At 42.3% G+C, this 19,718-nt stretch overlaps 1 protein-coding gene across 1 annotated transcript; it reads left to right on the top strand.

The window, feature by feature from the left end:
• Positions 1-174: 174 nt before the first annotated feature.
• On the top strand, positions 175-10,559 carry cpz (carboxypeptidase Z). The gene is made up of 13 exons (XM_071904657.2): positions 175-381; positions 1,259-1,291; positions 2,142-2,193; positions 2,464-2,786; positions 3,081-3,296; positions 4,365-4,600; positions 6,696-6,857; positions 7,259-7,417; positions 7,596-7,731; positions 8,001-8,140; positions 8,439-8,538; positions 8,962-9,107; positions 9,306-10,559. Exons 1-13 carry the CDS (start codon positions 291-293, stop codon positions 9,507-9,509), a joined length of 1,998 nt encoding a protein of 665 aa, XP_071760758.1. The 5' UTR covers positions 175-290; the 3' UTR covers positions 9,510-10,559.
• The last annotated feature ends 9,159 nt before the right edge of the window (positions 10,560-19,718 follow it).

Raw genomic sequence — 19,718 nt, 5'->3', positions numbered from 1 at the left:
CCATAAGCCACGTTTTTTCCTCATGTTCCCCTCCACACACACACACACACACACACACACACACACACACACCGCTCTCTGCAGTGAAATATGATCGGTGCTCGCTCGTAATGCACAGCAACCCATAATCCTGTCAGGCTGCACTTTTTTTTCGGGTCAGGGATGCTCCGCGCAGACAAAGGAAGGAGGTTTCCATGTCGTGGGTGGTAATTATCATCTAGAGGACGGAAAACTTGCAGCTTCATACACACACACTGCCACATCACAACGCTGTTTTCAAGTACTACAACATGCATTTAGGACTTTTGGTGCTTTTTCTTGCCTTGACGAAAAGCTGGTGTGCACCGCCGCAATCTTGTCAACCAGGAGACGAGTTTTTAGGTAAGATCACTTAAACTTTAAGGAATTAGGCCATAAGTGTGTCTGCTTTGCGAAGTCAAAGTTATTGCAAACCGCTGTCCACTGTGGTTGACTCATAATGTACCGGTAGGTAGCCTATTGCAAACAGGCCTTAACGTATTTGAAACATTGGGTTTAAAACACATTATTAAACGGATAGTTCCGCTCCTCCGTTTTGACTGGCAGAGTTACGCTCGAAGTAACGAAAAATCACCGATAAATGCACACCTGTGACCGCATAATACTTATTAGGCTACATACACAACACTCAATGTAAATATGAATGCGTTAACTAAATATCACCACTCGTACCGCTACTTAGGCTATGTGTCGCTTAGCAACCACGCTGTAGGCTACTTTTCAAGAATTGTTAAGCGGAAAAGTAACATGTAGGCCTAATTATCACAGATTAAAATGAAAAGATTTAGGCTATTGAACATTTCTTATTAAAATACAGTGGTGTGTTTTATAAAAGTGCTGTTTCGAGTCGTGCCTAACATCGACTCTTAGGCTGTTTCTAATATCTCTATAAACCACGGCCTCTCGTGGCTTATTCCTTAATTCCTACAATTACACTCTGTAAAAGCATATGGCGTCGCTATCATGCAAAGTGGATTTATATGCATGCATCGACTACATGTTGCAGACAGTTACCGTTGTCACCTGTTTTTTGCACCACCTCAACCTTGTCTTAAACTCTGATTATGTCCTGTCCCTGTCCCTGTGTCCTACTACTGTTTTGGCTTTCTCCTCTCATTGCATGTCATACATTCATAGCTGTCGCCACCTAGCGTTTCATTTGTGTTTTATTTGTCATGTTTCCTGATGTTTGTTGTTTGTCTTATTTTGTCTTTCACAGGAAGATGCAGCAACAACGCATTTGAAGAAAAACGTAGGTGGCAGATTGTTTATTGAAGCTTAAATTGTAAATATGATGCCTCAAGTACCCTACAAAATCCACAGTGTGTTTTGTATAGGGCAAAATAATGTTGAACATTTTTTTTTAGTAGGCTATAAGGGCCTGCAGTAAATCATATTTATGAGGGCAGAGTGACAGACTTTATATTCATGTACAGAAAAGGATCACAGCTGTCTAAAATTCTATCTCACAGCAACAGAGGCACTCATACTGTAGGTATCAGTGGACGGACATGGCGTTGCCTGTCCAGCTACTGAGTTTGTCCGCAGATAAACTATCAAGCTCTGACCTGACTTTAAGGGCTGGGACACCAAACTGTTTCAAATACCAAGTGCCGCTGCAAGATGCAACAGGCCTCCTCTCCACATAACTATAGTCTCTCAGTGGGAAGGCAGCTTCAGCCCTCTAGGTCTAGCTATCATTCTGCCGAAGAGGATTTATGAAGCGTCAAGAACGTCTCAATATTTACATCTTGAAACACCAGGTGCTAGTCAAGGCTCTCAGTAGAAGTAGCGATCTACAGTGAGATATGCTTTTCCTGCTAGATCATAATGAATGAGGTGGTGAAGGGAACAAGTTTCTTTACTCTTAAAGATGTGATAGATACAGACATTTGAATGCAGGCCTATCTGAGATGCTATTTATTGAGAACTGAGATACAGAATAATCTACATAGATCAAGAAATAAACTTTACTGAATTGATTAAACCAACAGTTTAAAAGTTTTGTTTTCCTAACTAAACTATAACACATCCTCTTTCAAAATGAAACTATCATGTAACAGCTCTTCTCTGCCTCCACCTCTCCTCCTCTGTCTCCATAGCGACCTGTACAGAACTGAACCTGGGCTACTGTAATGACATGGATTACTCTAGGTGGGTCACAGAAGTTAATGTGGGTGAGGTGATCACTGCCACCTAAAAGGGTTGTCACAGCCCAATAAGGCTGCTAGCTTGGTTTGTTGGAAGAAATACCTCTCAGTGCCTATTCACCATGAAGTTCCTTTAAGTCATTTTCTTCTAGACTTATTTTTCTTTGGACTTGAATTGAAATACCTCTGTAAGCTACTGCCAACTGATTGCAGGCATCATTTTTAAATTATCATATCATGTCAATAAATCTTGTTCTCAATATTGCTGCTCCAGAACCATATACCCGAACATCCTTGGCCACCGGAGCCGCTTGGAGGCGGAGTCAGGGGCAGAGTACCTCCTCCTGAGCGTCATCCATGGCCTGCTCAACGGGGAGTGCACCCCTGATATACGCCTAGTGGGCTGCTCCGTGCTCGCCCCGCGCTGCCAGGACAACAAGACGATCAAGCCGTGCCGCAGGACATGCGAGGCGCTGAGGAAGGACTGCGGCCACGCCTTCGAGGCCATCGGAATGGCCTGGCCCTACTTCCTGGATTGCGACCGCTTCTTTGCCAGCGAGCGCGAGGGCTGCTACGACCCGCTGGCAGGGCTGAGAGGTAAAGGTCGGGCTGGTGTGGTTTACTGTTTGGATCAATGCGTACCTGGTGCTGTGTGAAAGAAGTCTACTGTCAAAGTAAAGGTGATTTTGTGTCATATTCTGCTGTGGTTTGAAGGGAGGTATTCTGTCAAACTCATCATCTTTCTCACTTTTTATCTCTCTACATTTCCATTTTCATTTCTTCTTCCCTCCCTTACCCCTATTTATTCTCTCTCTACCTCTCCCCACGTTTCCCTTATTTTCTTCCGTCCTCCTCCTCTCCTTCCTTTCTATCCCGGTATCCCTCCTCCAGTCAGACAGGAGACAGCATTGTCCAGTCTCTCTCCAGATGAACCAAGCACCATCATCCAGTTCACCTACACCTCCAATACCCAGATGTACAGCCTGCTGAAGAGAACGGCAGCCAAGTGCTCCAGCATCTCCCATGTCTACAGCATTGGACGCAGCACCGAAGGCAGAGATCTGCTGGTTATGGAGTTCACCAACAACCCCGGACAGCATGAGCTCCGTGAGTAGGGAAGTGTAGTGTGAATAAATTGTGTGGTAAGGATAGTATTGTGGTGTGCGTAGCCATATGATTACATTTTGAACGTTTATTGATATTTTAATAGTCTCTGTTCCATTCCCTCTACTTCCATTGTACAACATCTCCTATCTACTATTTTTCCCCTTAATTGTCTGTATTTCTCCATCCTGTTCTCCTTCCTCGTCCCTCCCGTTTCCTACTATCATCTCTTCCTTTTCCATTCTCTGCCCTTAATTGTCTTTCCCCTTCAAACTCCATATCACCCCCTTGGGACATGCATACTTCTGCCTCATCTCTGATTTCTTCTTTCTGTTTTGATCCTTGTCTCTCCCCCAGTTATTTGCTTTCATCATACCCTTAATTCTACCTCTCCCTCGCAATCCTCTCCACCTTAAAAGTGCTGCGTGTAACATTTTAACATTAACGAATCATTACCACTACCACTACCACATTAATTTTGAGATGTTGGTATAAATACAGTAAAGAAACAAGACCATCACCTAGAAGATTGGCAGCCTGTACCAGCTTCTGCACTGCATTTGACATTGTGTGCCACTGGGTTGGATTAGAAGGTGAATGGTAAAAGCTACGGTATTGCTTTATGGTACAAAGGGGATACTGCTTTATGATGCAAAGGGACGTTGCTTTATGGCACAAAACAGGTAGAGGGCTGCTGTTCTTCAAGCACAAACAGAGCTAAAGCTTTCAGAGTTTCTTGCAATGGTAAATGGTGGAATGAGTGAAAGGTCTATGTAAATATCAACAACATGTTTATCCTCTTCAGCAAAGCAAAAGACAAAACAAATGCACTGGGAGTGATGGCAGGGGGTGGGAACAAGTAGGAACATCCTCTTTGTGACTGGAAGCAACAGTGAGAACACTACCACTAACAATACCACTGGCGTGGGATAAAGGTTACCAATCGTTTCGACCATGGTCTCATTTGTTTACAGTAATTATGCCAACGTATCACAATTATATATATATTGATATGTAAAAATGCTACTCATAGAATCTTTAACCACGCTCCCCTCTCTCCCCAACCGCCAGTGAAGCCAGAGATCAAGCTGGTTGGCAACATGCACGGCAACGAGGTGCTGGGCCGCCAGCTGCTCCTCTACCTGGCCCAGTACCTGTGCTCAGAATACATGCTGGGGAACCATCGAGTTCAGACCCTCATCAACACCACCCGCATCCACATCCTGGCCTCCATGAACCCGGATGGCTATGAGCTAGCCGCTTCAGAGGTAGAGGATAGCAATGACCCGGAGCTCAGCAACCAGGAAGTAAATATTGTTAACAGTAAAAAAGACAAACCGCCATTATCCGTTCCCGATTGGCTGTCCGGCTGTCTATCCCACTTGAAGTATGGAGGTGGAGGAAAGCGGGACCTTGCTGAGGGGGTCCCGGTTTGAGCTTGAGGCGGCCAATAGGGTTTTTACAACATTGTTTTTAGGTTGTGCGATGGTACACCATGGAGCAACCTTATGACAATGTTGTAGCAATGAGTTTTGTGAATATGGAGGTTCTCCATTTGAAACTGCCTATCTAGAATAAGATCACTCAAATTTTATTATGATATACTGAAGGATGAAGATCTGATTTAGAACATATGATTCAGGGACAGCCTCTGCTCTGCTCTGTGTTGGTGCTTAATGTTCTTAGTAACTGATACGGGACTGTTTGTAATGATACTCTTGATCATGGTGTAATTATGTCATTGGTTTGCATAATTTTGGTGTTAAAATGGTAATGTACTTCAGTAGTCAAGCATTACTAAAACAGACATTCATGAAAGCTGCTTGAAATTGAACCATGTTGTGCCAACCAAATTCACCCATGGTGAGATTTTATGTCTTGATCCTGGTTCAGTTACTAAGGGCAGGAGGTAAACAATCAGAGCTCTCTTTTGAACCTGCCACCTCCTAACTGTTATCTATCTACATTCTCTTACTGGTCCAGGACAGGTACTCCCACTACCAGGCAGGGATATCAGTCAGTGAGTGGTCTCAAAAGTTTGTAGAAATAAAAGGTGAAAAGGTTCTACTAATTACAGTCTACGAGAGTCGTCGAAAACATCTTTGGACATCTTAAAAGGACTTACATCCAAAAGAAGCTGTTAAAAATGGAAGGAAGTTTACATGCCATAGCTGGCAGTGGGAAAACTGTTGCCACTCTATTTTTGACTAACCAGGGAATTCCACACTAATCATCACTTTAGTAGTGTAGCCATTGTAGAAATCCCCCCCGCTCTGTGTTTATCCTGCTTTAGTACTGCAGGATTTTCCAAACAATTGGGAACAGCTCTCCAGCCACAATGTGACAAGCCTGAGAAAGTGGGATTTCTGCAACGGCATTTGTAGCTAACCCAAATACTAGTTGAGCCTTTTAACACTGGTACACCCCTCTATCGAAATGTTGCATACATTCACTAATGCCTCAGATCTTACCACTTTGTCTCTGCAAAGCTCTGCATACAGATAAGTTGGGGACTGATCATGTGTATGCACAAATGTCTATAGGAGTCACTAACACAGGACTATTACAGTAGGTCACAGGACACTTAGGCCCCATTAGGTCACACTATAAGGTTCACTCTGAAGATCACTATTGTTCAGGTGTGCACTGTGCAATGTAAAATGTATTAAATGTATTAAGTAGCCTAATTTCTTAATTCTAAGCACATTACACACAAAAACTCTCCTGATAGGCATTATATATGCATGGGCTTCAGTCTGACTGGCTTTCTGAATACACTGTTCTGTGGGATTTAGAAAACAAGGTCGAGGCATTAATGAAACTCCACGTTATTACGTCTATTAGCAGCATGAAAATTCAGTATGTAAGTCAAATTACAGGATATTTACAATTTGAATTTATTACTCTACATTGCATTTCTTTTAATTATTGAAAAACTATACTTGTTAGAGAAGAAAATGTAACCTCAAATTTTTGCCATATTTTCATTATTGGAAAACAAACAAAAATTCCTTCTTAATATAACTTAATTGGTTTGATTGAGTGGATAACTATCATTAAGTTAGTGATGTTGTGCTCACTTCTAACCTTAATAGCTGATGATTTCCTGTCCTCAGTCCTCATTTCCTTCTTTTCATGACGGATATATGGTCTTGTCTACATATTAATGATAGAATTAACAGAGAGGCTAACATATTCTTCCTTTTTTATTACTGCCTAATACTCATACAAATTTCTCAGTAGTTGCTTCACATAATCACTGCTTCCCACTAATATCTACCACCACCAACAACGTCATCATCACCATCATCATCATCATCAACATCAAACCAATCAGTTTTACAATTCCGCCACAATTCCTCACTTGTAACACTTCTAGCTGTTTGAACCCAAATGTTTCAGGGTCACCTGTTGAACGGTTGGACCAATGGCCGGACCAATGCCCAGAACCTAGACCTGAACCGTAATTTCCCAGACCTCACCTCAGTCCTCTACCGCAACCGCCGTAGCAGGCACTACCGCACCGACCACGTTCCAATCCCCGACTCCTATTGGTTTGGAAAGGTAAGGGGACATTTCTGCTATTATATGGGAGTTTATGGACTTTTCATAATTGTCAGCAACACAGACGATTTATGGAGAATATTTTGCATTAGATTTTTATTATTCTGGATTCCAGGACAATCCAATAAAAACTATGAATTGGTTCTTAACAAAAACTAAGGAACTTCTTATCAGGAGCAATAGTAGCCAGCCTAAGTAGCCAACAAAGTCAAGCACCTTTTCTGGATCACAAGCTGAGTTTCCCACCAAATACAGAATGCGTCTTTAAAAAGGTTATGCAGCATTTGCATCTTGGGAGGAGGCAAAATAGTTTTGCTGTAAACAAAGATATTTTCTATTCTATTCTATTCTTTGCTTTTGAGTAATCATAGTTAACTGCACGCCTCTCCTTTGGGCTGTAGGTGGCACCAGAGACCTATGCAGTGATGAAGTGGATCAGGTCGCTGCCCTTCGTTCAGTCTGCCAGCCTCCACGGCGGGGAGCTGGTGGTCTCCTACCCCTTTGACTTCTCTCGTCACCCCCATGAGGAGAGGATGTTCTCACCCACACCAGACGAACAGGTAGGGAGGGAGGATGAGGAGGAAGCATGGATACGTTTATGTATGGATAGATTGAAGATGGATAGTGGGACATGTAAAAAAAAATATCAGATGGGCAGAGAAACAGACAAACGGGTAGATATAGCACATTGATCCCTTCCTCACCATCCAACTATCCTGTTAATCTCCCCATGTTTAGGCCTTCAAGCAGCTGGCTCGTACCTACGCAGACGCCCATGCCACCATGTCAAACAACGACACAGAGAGGTGTGGAGCCTCCTTTTACAGAACTGGGGGCATCATCAATGGGGCGCTGTGGTACAGCTTCGCAGGCGGTGAGATACTAACGCAACACTTTTCAAACTACAGAGGAAACCGCTAATCCATTGAGGGAATTTACAGCCATAAACAGAGATGTTTAGCATAGTTATGTGGATTACAGATTATTTGATTTAATGTGTTCTGTGTGCATGCGGCCCCATAGCTGTCAGCAACCTAACTAGCTCAATAGAATGTGTTGTCTCTCTGATGTATGTATGTATGTATGTATGTATGTATGTATGTATATGTTTCTATGTATACATTCCCTGTTTCTCTCCTGCAGGTATGTCAGACTTCAACTACTTGCACACTAATTGTCTGGAGATAACTGTGGAGCTCGGCTGTGACAAATTCCCCTCTGAGGCTGAGCTTTACCCAGAATGGAAGAGGAATAAAGAAGCCCTGCTCAGTTTTATGGAGTCTGTGAGTGTTTGTTATGCAGGCTAAGTAACTGGAAAGAGGACCAGTTTGTGTCAAACTGTAGATATTTTGACAGTGCATAATGTGTTTCGATTGCTATCAGAACTTGGAGTAACTGACAATCAAAGAAAACTTTTCAAGTCAAGGTTATTAATAGAGCAGTTTTATCAAGCAGGTTTGCCACAAAGTGCTTCAGAGAAAACAAAGGACACACAAAAGATAAAAATATATATATATATATATTTATCAGACAGACAGGGAAATAATTTGACTTACCATTGTGCTCCTTCTCCCTGTACAGGTCCACCGAGGGATAAAGGGAGTAGTTAAGGATATGGATGGCTATGGGATCAAAGGTGCCACCATCTCTGTCAGGGGCATTAGGAAAGACGTCACCACAGGTAAATATGATCGTTTCATGGATAGGTTGGGTTTTTTTCCCAGTAGGGATAACTATTAGGAATGTTCTATGTCTAGCACTAGACTTAATGTCTCCATGTCTGTGATACAGTATGTCCATATTGCTTTTTCCGGCATTTCGTTTTCATCGTACAGCTTTGAGACATATAGCTGGCAAAATTAAACTTGGATATGGACATTTTGTTGATATATTTCACGCTTTGTCCCATGTTGTTTCACCCCTTTTATCACACTCTTCCCTTTCACTATCTCCCTATTTTCATTTGTTTTATCCCCTCTCTGGCATGTTTACATCACCATCTAATTCTCTTTCTACACCTTTCTCTCCTTATCTCATTTCCTCTCTCTGTCCATCCATCCTCTTATCTCTCCCTCCCTCCTTCCCCTCCCTCCCCTCTCTCCAGCGGAAGACGGAGACTACTGGCGGCTGCTGAACCCTGGGACTCACATCCTGACAGCCACAGCCAAGGGCTACTCCAGGGTCAGCAAGAGGATTTATCTGCCTCACAACATGGACAAGGCCGGGCGGGTCGACTTTGTCTTGAAGAAGGTATAGATCCTGTAGCTGTTGATTGCTTTTTATAATCCGGTTCCATGAACGCTATTCATGAATGCACTTGTCTCTTTCACTTCCTAGCCCTGCATCATCATCACCAGCACTGCTGTGATATCATTAATAATAATGATAATATTTATTCCCTCATTCTCTCTACTCTCCTCTTCACCGCCTTCCCCATACTGTATCCAGGTTCCTGTGGAGCCTGATATTGATGACCACCTCTTCCCCACAATAGACACATGGGAACGCTTTGACCCCTACAACCAGTTTGAGCGCTACAGCCAGGCGGAGTTAGGTGAGGGAGGGCTAGAGCGCCAGGAGAAACCCTGGTGGTGGAACTACTTCTCCCAGTCTGGCATCTCACCTCCAACCTGGCTGCTGCGAAGTGTCTAGACACATTGTAGGATGAAAAAGAGTCCGATGTACCAGCGCAGAACGAGACTGGTAAAGGAAGTTCTGACATCCAATCCCACTGAGTCGGCGCTCTCAGAGACATCTATTTAGGAAGAGCTATGACAATGAAATCAGCAGGGCCCAAACACTTTCCAGTGCTTCCTGGAATAATGTGAATAGGCATTTCTTTCGCCAGGTAGCAAATATAATTCCAGACAGTAAGCACAGTTTTGGCCAATATTGCTTTGCAACCAAAGTTTGCGGTTTTAAATAAGAACTGAATCACTGGACTAGTTACAGACCCCTGAATAGTCCACCTTTTTCAGATGAGAAGGTGCAGCTGTTCTAAAATCAAAGCCAAGATGGCATATTGGATTACAGTGGGAACAGGCTGGCAAATTTATAGCAACATTGTATGATGACTCAGAAAATGAGAAGAATGGTCTCTTACATGAGGCTAAATCCCAAGGTTACCTACAGCAAAGTGGACAATCCAAACCAAAGAATACCCTGTTTGTTCTCATCATTCCTATTTTGAATGTGTGATCCTCTTAAGTGATATCATATTCTGTGCCTTTTCAGATGGTCTACACTTCTCAAAATATTGTGATTTAAGATTACAGTTTCAAATTTGAAGGCAGCTGCATTTGAATCTTGTCTTTGTGCACATTTTGTTTTTTGGAGTTGGGTTAAATTCAATACAGAAACACAGCTTTTGCTGTTTTTCTTACCGCATTCCCTGAGAACAAACATGCCACAAGAAAGGCACATAGTGTGGTTTTCAAGTAAGTGCTATCCACATTTTCTTCATTATACTAGGCGTACTTGATAAGGTCAAAACCTTTTGAACCTGTACAATAGCTATATAATTAGCATTTGATATTGAGTACCACTTTTAGGCCTGGTTTAACAGTAGTATCGTGCTAACAGTATAGCAATTTTTTGCTCACAGAAATTAGAGGAGAAGCTCTCTAAACCTTGCTTTCTTTATATTTTTCACTAGCGCAAAAACATCATTAGTAAATATTAAATATTTCTGGTGTGTATTTTTCCATTTCTGGTTTGTTTAAAAATGTTTATTTAGATCTGGATCTGTTTTCTAGAGTTCAAAATAGGTCTTACTGCAGTCTTACCACTTTTGGTGGCTAACTAAAATGTGAGGCTGTTGTACCCTTTCATCGCCAGAGGGTGCCAGAGAATAGACAATGACTCTCATATGGCTCATATGGTCATATGGTCTTCATAAAGACAACAATGAGTAATGAATAATGAGTAATGGATGATTGAGGGCATTTGTAGCCTACTGTTAAAATATCGCAGCATTGATTCATTTATTTATGCATTTAGGCCTATTCATTTATTCATACACACGCACGCACACACACACACACACACCTATTATAGTCTCAGATGATCATCCGTTGGGGTCAAAATGCTGATGATCGTTGGGTTGTGTTCAAAATAATAATAATAATAAAAAATTAGAAGGAAATTTAAAAAATGTACATAATTAAAATTTCTAAATTATTTAACGAAACAATCAAATAGGCTACATTTCACCGAAAAAGCACAAGTCCTTCGCCTAAAAGAGCGTTAAATGATGCACAGGTGGATCGATTCTTGTTTATCCTAGGCAGCGTGAAGTAGCCTTGTGCCAGCACGGAATGACAGGTAAAGCGGCCTGCCTGTGTACCACGCTGTGATTGTGACGTATTTGTCTCCTTTTCCTTATGACGAACAAACTGCAGAACTTTTTAGGTGCAGGCCAGAATTAGGCAACAGGGGAAAATATACAAGTGACTGAAAACTAGCTAGGATAACGGCGCACTGCATCATCCTTTAACGTTAAGTAGCCTAGTCTACAGGAGCTACAGGACCTAATGCTAGGTTGAAGAAAAAGGTAGGCGAACCATGCTGAATTTAGCTTCTGTGTGAAAAACCAAACGCACTGTGCAAGTTTCTGGTAGGCCTACAGCTTCATGGACAGGCGACCATGCGCCGTGGAGGGCTGAGAGTCCAAATGCTACAAGCTAATTTTACTGATAGCACACCTGCAACCAGGAGGAACTAATAAGTGAAATCACCTGGTGTAGTTTTTGGTTGGAATGAAAACCTGAAGACTGTAGTTACCTCCATGGTATGGTCGCCTATGGTATGGTATGGTACCCTTTGGTACTCTTACAAAACTACATTTGAGAGTGGGCAGCCCACCAAACTTTAGTATTTTTTTTATGTTTTTATATATATTTTTTTAACTTTTATTTAGACCAGTGGTTTTCAATACTGGTCCTCGGGCCTAAGGTATTACTGCTGGTTTTCTATCCTACCAGCTAGCTAATTGCAGTTAATTACATTCACCTGTAATCCCAGGTGTAAAATAGTCCCTGATTAGATAGCTAGAATGAAAACAAGCAGGGCTCTAGGTCCCGAGGGGCAGGATTGAAAACCACTGGTTTAGACAGAAAGCAGAAAGGCAGACATGGGAGGGGAGACACAGGCGTTGGATTTATCTCTGGGTACTTCCCAATACTAGAGAATAAAAAGCCAATACTAATCAGTCTTACCAGTGCGTGGCCTGGAGCCGGTAATTTCACAATTAATGACTTTTTGAATTTGGGCAACGCTCCCAGTGAGTCACACACAGAATCAAATGTATATTTTTAAGTGTTTCCTGGCAACAAAGTGTCTCTGTGTGTTTGTGCAACAATGCTGAAGCAAGTCCTTCTTGTCCATCAGAGTTGCCCGAAAAGTTGTCCTGTGTATCACCACTTCTGGATAAGGTTATAAACTTTGCTGCCCTGTTTCTTGCCAATAATTGGGAATAATTTTGGGAAATTAAATAAGTGGCCTATCACCACATTGTTTTCCCAAATCTTCCCAAATCCTGTAATAGGCCTACCTGAGCCAACAAATCATGAGAAAGAATAAATGCATTCACATCAGGCATTAGATTAGGCAGACATTTAGCTCACTTTTCATCCAGAACTATTTACAAAGGCAGACAAGTGAACATTCCTATATCACCATCACGATAAGTAGCTTAATAATGAATAACAGAATAAATCCATGGTTGCACTATTGTCTGTAGCGCTGGTCTATCTAGGTCTATCCAGCATAATCCATCTGCGCCACCCGCATAGTACAGCTTGTCCAATTGTCACAGCTGGAGCAAAGGATGCAGAGCAGCACATCAATAATATCTGCTTGGGACAGGATTGCGTGCAACCTCGTTCTCACCCCCATGTCCATCTGCTATCCGTTTCTAAAGCACACTGACCTGTGGTTGAACTAATGCAAGTAAGTGTATTAAGCCACTGCACGGTTCATATGCATAATCTATCCCATAATTAGCTGCAGTAGATGGAGGCCCTGGAATCTGGATAATCATCTAAAGTTATGTAATGTGAAATGTATGCAGTTAAACAACAAGACTAAAGTAGGTGTAGATGCGACTGGTGAAGTATATAAGCCATGTTTTAAAAATGACAGGCCTAATGCAGGCCTATAGAAAGTGGGGAAGCATCCAAATTTCATTTATCAGATGATTTATAAATTAACCCTTTCATACAGTGCTTGACCCATGGTAATGTCTATGTAAGTGCTGTATTGCTAGATTAAATGTGCATGCGAACACACTCTAAGCCTGGATTGGTAGCAATAGCATGAGAATGATATTACCATATCATGAAAGCCACACTATGAGGGCGTTTACCATTCGAGCCCCAAGGCTTTGGAATGCCATTTTCAGGTGGAACGCCAAAATTCGTGTGGCAAAATCAGTGTCATCTTTTAAAAAAATACTTCATAAACCACACATACAGGCATTTGTAGAGTTTGTTACTTATTTGATTCTTGTTGAATTTGCCTGTTTATGTCTGCCATTTTAATTTCTTATCTTATTGGCATTTATTTAGTATTTTTTTAACTGTAAACCATTGTGTGATACATTTGGTTGCATTCCTAATTCCTGAAATTCCAGAATACTGGATTGCGTCGAGGTACCAGTGGGTGACGCAAGTACATCCTTCCGATCAACTAGAGTTACATCAGTTCAATTTCACTGCTTGGAGCTAGAACTATTCCACACCCTCTCAGTTCATGTTTTCACTTTGAATGGAATGGCTTGACCGCATCTGCGCACTTTAACATGGGTCAACATTAAAACCCTGTTTCAGAATTTCAGCAATCAATGGAAGAATGTCAGTCTGAAAGATGTTGCAATAGCTTAAACTTTGAACTGAAAGTAACCGCGATCTGTCAGTGAGTTTTTATGAAAAGGCTGTTTGTCATACTTAAAATACAGTGGTCACTCCACAGATAAGGAAGAACAGATCCTCCTCCTTCCTGTAAGCAACAGATATCACAAGAACTTCCCTTGCTTGAGGGCTTGATCTCGATCCTAGATAGATCTCTTGTTACCACCGTCATTCACCCCTGCAGAAGTTATGAATGGAAAGGTTTCTCTAGTGTCTCCCCAAAACATGGCATGATGCTGAAGAAGCACGGATGTATTTTCTCATTAAACATATTGTAATACAGCAAGAAGGCTGTTTGTAAGGCTTTCAAGTAGAGTCTCATAAATGACCCCTACTGCTAATGTTACAGTGAGAGCAAAAACAACAGTTTAGTTACATTCTTAGGTTTTCTTTTTGAAAGGCCGTTTTTGAATCATGCTATAATTATCTTCTTTCCAAGGCAACGTGTTCCCAGATGCCTCCTCCTTATGTTCCTGGAGTGAGTTTCCATCTGGCAGTCTTCCACCCTGTTCTCTCCCTCTCTCTCTCTCTGGCCTCCCCAATGTACCATGTAGTCACTTTCAATCTGACTGCATCAGTTTCTCTAACATAACACTTTTTAACACTCTGCATATATAATGCAAATGCCAAACCACTTTGCTCTGAACTTACTGTACTCTTTCTTTCTCCCCTTCCCCTCTTTCTCTCTCTGTCTCTATCTCCCTCTCTCTCGCTCTCTGTCTGTCCGTCTCTCATTCCTGTAGCTATCTAGCTGCTATGCCCCAGGAGTAGAGGCCTGCTCAATGTGGCAGAGATGATTTGTTTGCTTTGCAATTATTTTCCGTCAGTGGAGACAAATGGATTCATACGGCATAGAAAAACCCACACAGACAGGGCCAGAGCGATGAATGCAGCGGAACAGACTAATATGTACTGCCCAAAGATGAAGATAGAGATGGGGAATATAGAGCGCCCTGGGTATCTCTCCCTGAACGGAAAGCTTTATAAAGACGGAACCATATGGCTGCCCTGCATTTTGAAATCTGTGGCTGTTAATTGCTGCTTTAGAGACCAGGTTCATGTTTTGAGCCTAATGACAGCCTGTATTTACTGTATGTCATGGTCCCTACATACCATGGACTGTAGTGTGTTATTATGTTGTTGATGTACTGCATCTTTTTCTTACTCATCCAACAATGCAAATGTCAACATTGCTACTGCCAGTCCAGAAAGGTGTGAATTGTCCCTCCACTTTTACTCATTTGCTTGAATGTGTAACACTCCCAATTTCTATTACATTATGTGATACAAATTGGGGTGGTGGCATCACATCTTGTCTTGAAGAACTCAAGCATATTTTTCTTTTTAAACATAAAATGGTTCTTGTGCTTGTAATGATAGGCTAAATGATTTGGGGAATGTCAATTTCAGTTTCTGAATCATAGTTTTGAGTTGCTTTATTTTCAAAATCGACTTACTAATAGACTATCACTCAGTGTTAAAATTAATTCATGACAATGAATGTGAGAAAAAGAGACCTATAGACTGAAGTTGGAGAAAAAGAGAAATGGAGGGAGGACAGAGGGGGCTCCCCCATTTGCTTCCAAAGTGTGACTGACACAGCTACGCTGCAGCGGCAGCTGTCTCTTCAACTTTCAAACAATCTAGAAGAGATTAATCTCTCTCTCTCTCTCTCTCTCTCTCTCTCTCTCTCTCTCTCTCTCTCTCTCTCTCTCTCTCTTGCCTTCTCTCTTTCTCTACTCCTACTGCCCCTTTCTCCCCTCTTTCAGTGTCTCTGCTGTATATCCCTTGTCCTACCCCCCCCTCCCGCCCCCTCCTCCCCCCCTCTGTCTCCCCTCCCTTCCCCTTCCCTCCCCTCATACGAAGGGCAGGTTCAGGGGTCACCAATTACTCAGGGAGGGCTGAGAAAGTTGTATGGGCTCTGCCCTCGGGGCTGCCATGTTGCATTATCGTCATGGAGATTGCAGGTACACAGCAGCCACTGGCTGCCGGCGCAACCACAACCTCAGCCCTAGCACTAGGCCGTATAGACTCAGCTCGGCTCGAACTCTCCTCATGCCTGAGTGGCTGGCTGGCTCCTAGTCAGCCCCCCTCTCTTACTGACCTGCTGGGCAGAACTAATATGTATGTCTAGCCCAGACTTCCCGGGAACTCCTCTACCTGAGCCTACACATCCCAGTTGTGTTGATTGTTTAACTATTTCTCTGCTGATAGATTTGTGTTACTGTGGCTTGCATGCTTTTCTGCAATACACTGGAGAGATTGTTTTGACATGAAGAAGTTGGACAGATTTCATTTAAGGTGCCCAAATAGATTAAACAAATAATCTGGACTTTTTTCAGCCATTAAAAATGTAGGTATATGTTCTTGAAAAGTTTGACTTGAAGATGGACAATAACCTTTTTGGAAATGTCTAAAGATGGCTTAAGAGTTCATCAAGTAAATGTTTGTTCACTTGGATATACGTCACACACAACATCTTGGACGTCATTGATCAGATTTTTCATGAAACTTAATGCGTCTCATGGCTCCATTCTGGTATTTTTTAAATTCCAATGATTGGCTGAAGGGGGGTGCTACAATGTTTGTTTACTTGTTGGATTTTGCTGAAATTTGGAGGAATAATGTACCTCACCACTGCGTTCTCACATTTTTAAAATTACACTGATCAGCCCAAGGGGCGGACACTGCATCATTTGTTTGTTCATCATCACGCACAATATCTCCGACACTACTGATCCGATGTTGACAAAACTTGGGGAAATGATGCATCTCACTGCTGCATTCCCGCATTCAAAAGTACACTGATTGGCCCAAGGGGGAACTATAATTACAGCTCAAAACAAGGTGATGTATTTGTTACTGATTGGCCCAGTTGTGGACTTCATCATTTGTGGGGGACCACATGTTTGCTGTTGCCTTGTTTGTATAGGCAGTGCAGGCGCCCTGCTTCACCAGAGGCTTGGGCAGGAAGCTTTGTAAAGTGCGATGGCTGTTGGCACAAAAGAGCGCCTAAAGCACTTTATGTTGCACCTTGGAGAGATGAGGCGGAGGCTGAAGATGCTCCGTAGCTGCATCAGCTCACCTTAGAGGGAGAGGGAGGTGTTTTCTAGGATGGAGTTCAGTTTAGTCCTCATCCTCCCCTCTGCTACTGCCTCCAGGCTGTCCAGGCTCAGCCCTACAACAGCCTTTTTTCACCAGTTTGTTTATCCTACCTGCCTCCCCCCACTTCGGTGCAGGCCTCCCCAGCACACCATTTGAATCGTAGGAGGTCTGTTGAATCAAACATTACAGCAAGTGAAGACCTGACTCATTTATCTATTTCAAACACCATCTGAACCGGCAGGCAGAGAGGCCCAGCCCAGCACTGTTTAGGCCAGGGCCAACAGAAGCTGTGCAGCCAGTTGGAGTTGAAATGGCTCCTGAATAGAGAATCCCAGAGTCTGATTCAGTGTGCTCAGCCAAACCCTGGGTAATTGCAAAAACAGCACTTGGTCCACTAATAATGGGTGCGTGTCATCTCCAATCCCCAGCCCGCCTGTCTGTCCACGCCACAGAGGCGGCAATTACAGACCCGGGCCTGCCACTGGACATGTGCACACAGTGAGGGGAGAGGAACAGCAGTGTGTGTGTGTGTAGGGGGTGCATGAGCAAGTGCAAGAGGTGTGTGTGTGTGTGTGTGTGTGTGTGTGTGTGTGTGTGTGTGTGCGGGGACACTGAAAAGGGCAAATGCAGACTTGGGTCTCGGCTCATGACTTAAACAGACATTCCTATTTTCCTGGGCAGTCAAAACAGTATTGTAAATATGAACATAAACTCTATCCCAAACTTTGAAACCAGATAAGACTTTAATCTTCAATGCCATCAATGTGTACAGCCTGCAGCTGCTCCATTGACAATGAACAGCTACACAGTAGTGGGACTTTGTATCATCCATTAAATATACCCATATCCCATGAAAAAGATCCTTGTCACTGTCATTTCCCCCTGTTTTTCCAGTTCATTCTCTAGGGAGCTGTGCACTGAGGTAAAAATGAGGTAGCAAGACAAACTCTCATTTCTAGCTATGACAGACAGTGGTGAATGTTTTACCACTACAAACTGAAATATCCTTTGGCTTAGAAATAATGTATTAATGCTTGAATTTAGTGGCATTCTCCTTAAAGTTGTAACCTCTCTTTTTTTTTTCATTTTAATTGAGCATTATTATTACTGTCCAAGTAAGTGCAATGACCAAGAGCTTCTGTGAGCAGCACACAGCTGGACATCTCTCTCAGAGTCACTTCCTTTACAAAACATACTCATGGTTACCCATCCATGCCTCCTACAATGGCCATCACGAGGATTTACTAAACGTCTGCTGATCTTTCCTGTTACGCTGCTATTGTTTTATTTGATTTGCTCTGCAGAGGCATGACGAACTGGTGTCACGGCAGACAATAGAAGGTAGTCAAGGCCTGACCCCAAAACTAATTTGCCATCTTAAGCTCTTTTAACAAGTGGCAATTTCGATAGCGCAGAGTTTGTTTACCCTTCGTTCTGCTTTCCCTTTATTTGTTGTGATTTTTTTGCAGAGAGCTGTATGAGGGAAAGGGAGCATATAAAAATAGTTCTAGGAATTTCCCTTTGTCTGCTTCCCTCTCTCCATCTCCATCTCTGTCTCTCTCTCTCTCTCTTGCTGTCTCCTGTTGGGGAGCTTAAGTTTGAGCCTTAACTTACAGTTTCCAGTCATATGAAAGAATTAAATTTATGAAAGATTGCAGAACAATTCAGATGCACTACTGTCACCGTACCTTGTTTTGCGTAATGAGTTCTTAAATGGATAACTCTTGTATTCCTTGCAAATAGCTCATTCTGTGTTTCTCACCGACTTCCAACCCAATTGCTTATGATTTCTTAAAAGAGAATCTCTGTGTTTGATTTTCTTCGGGCCCAGCAGTTGTTGAGTGTTGATGCTGTTGTTGCCATAGAATTTTGCAACAACGACCAGTCTCTGGTTGCTGCAGGGGTCAGAGGTCAGGGCAGACTAGCCCTAAGCAACGACGGTGTGTGTGAAATTGGACACAGCTCTGCACCATTTGTGTGTGATTACGTCAATTTCCTAGGGCAACTCCTGTCGCCACCTTCTCACAGAGAGATAGCATGCACAGCTCTGGATTCTATGATATGAAGGAGGGCTGACATATTGGTTTCATACTTACGGAGTTGAAAATTGACGTTACATGGGTGTTGCTAACAGTGAATGTTATTGTTTTGGAAGTAATGTGAATAAAAACTGACTTTAAGAAGATTGTAGGCTTATAGAACATAGGCGACTCTGGCCTTTAACTGCCCATGGAGTGGTGGGCACACACACACACACACACACAAACACGCACACTGAGCTTTCCAAAACTGTACAGACCCTAGCTGTTTCTATAACAGTGAAAATACCCCAAAGCTGTCTGACCAATGAAACAAATATATGGAGTTATGGAGAGCTGTATTTTTAGAATTGGTAGTCATGATTCAGGGGAGAAGTGAGTGAAGTTAATGAAGGGAAGAAAAGAGTTTGAAAGGGTAATGTGATTATTATTTGCTTCAGTGGACAGTGAATCTACATCTAATTTCAGTTTCAGAGATTGGAAAAAGGCATATTGTAGTAAAATTATTTGGGGAATATTTACTCGCTTTGCTAATGAGATTAGTTTAGTTTAGAATCATACTTGTAGATGTCTCTGGGAAATTTCCTTTTGGATGATAAGTCAGTTAATTTTACGTCAGGTATATTGTTGTCTGACAAATAGTAAATCAGTCTGATAAGAAGTAAAATGCTGATCTTTAAATATCATATCCAATGTTAATATCAGGGTTTAAATGATTATTTTTGAACTTTGTCAACTTATAAAAACTTTTAGTTCCTCAAGCATAATAGCCCTGACCTATATATACATAACTCAGAATAATTGTATCT

The sequence above is a fragment of the Centroberyx gerrardi genome, chromosome 3 (assembly GCF_048128805.1).
Source record: "Centroberyx gerrardi isolate f3 chromosome 3, fCenGer3.hap1.cur.20231027, whole genome shotgun sequence".
NCBI lineage: Eukaryota > Metazoa > Chordata > Actinopteri > Beryciformes > Berycidae > Centroberyx > Centroberyx gerrardi.
The sequence above is the reverse complement of the archived record's forward strand: the minus strand, read 5'-3'. Positions and strand labels throughout refer to the sequence as shown.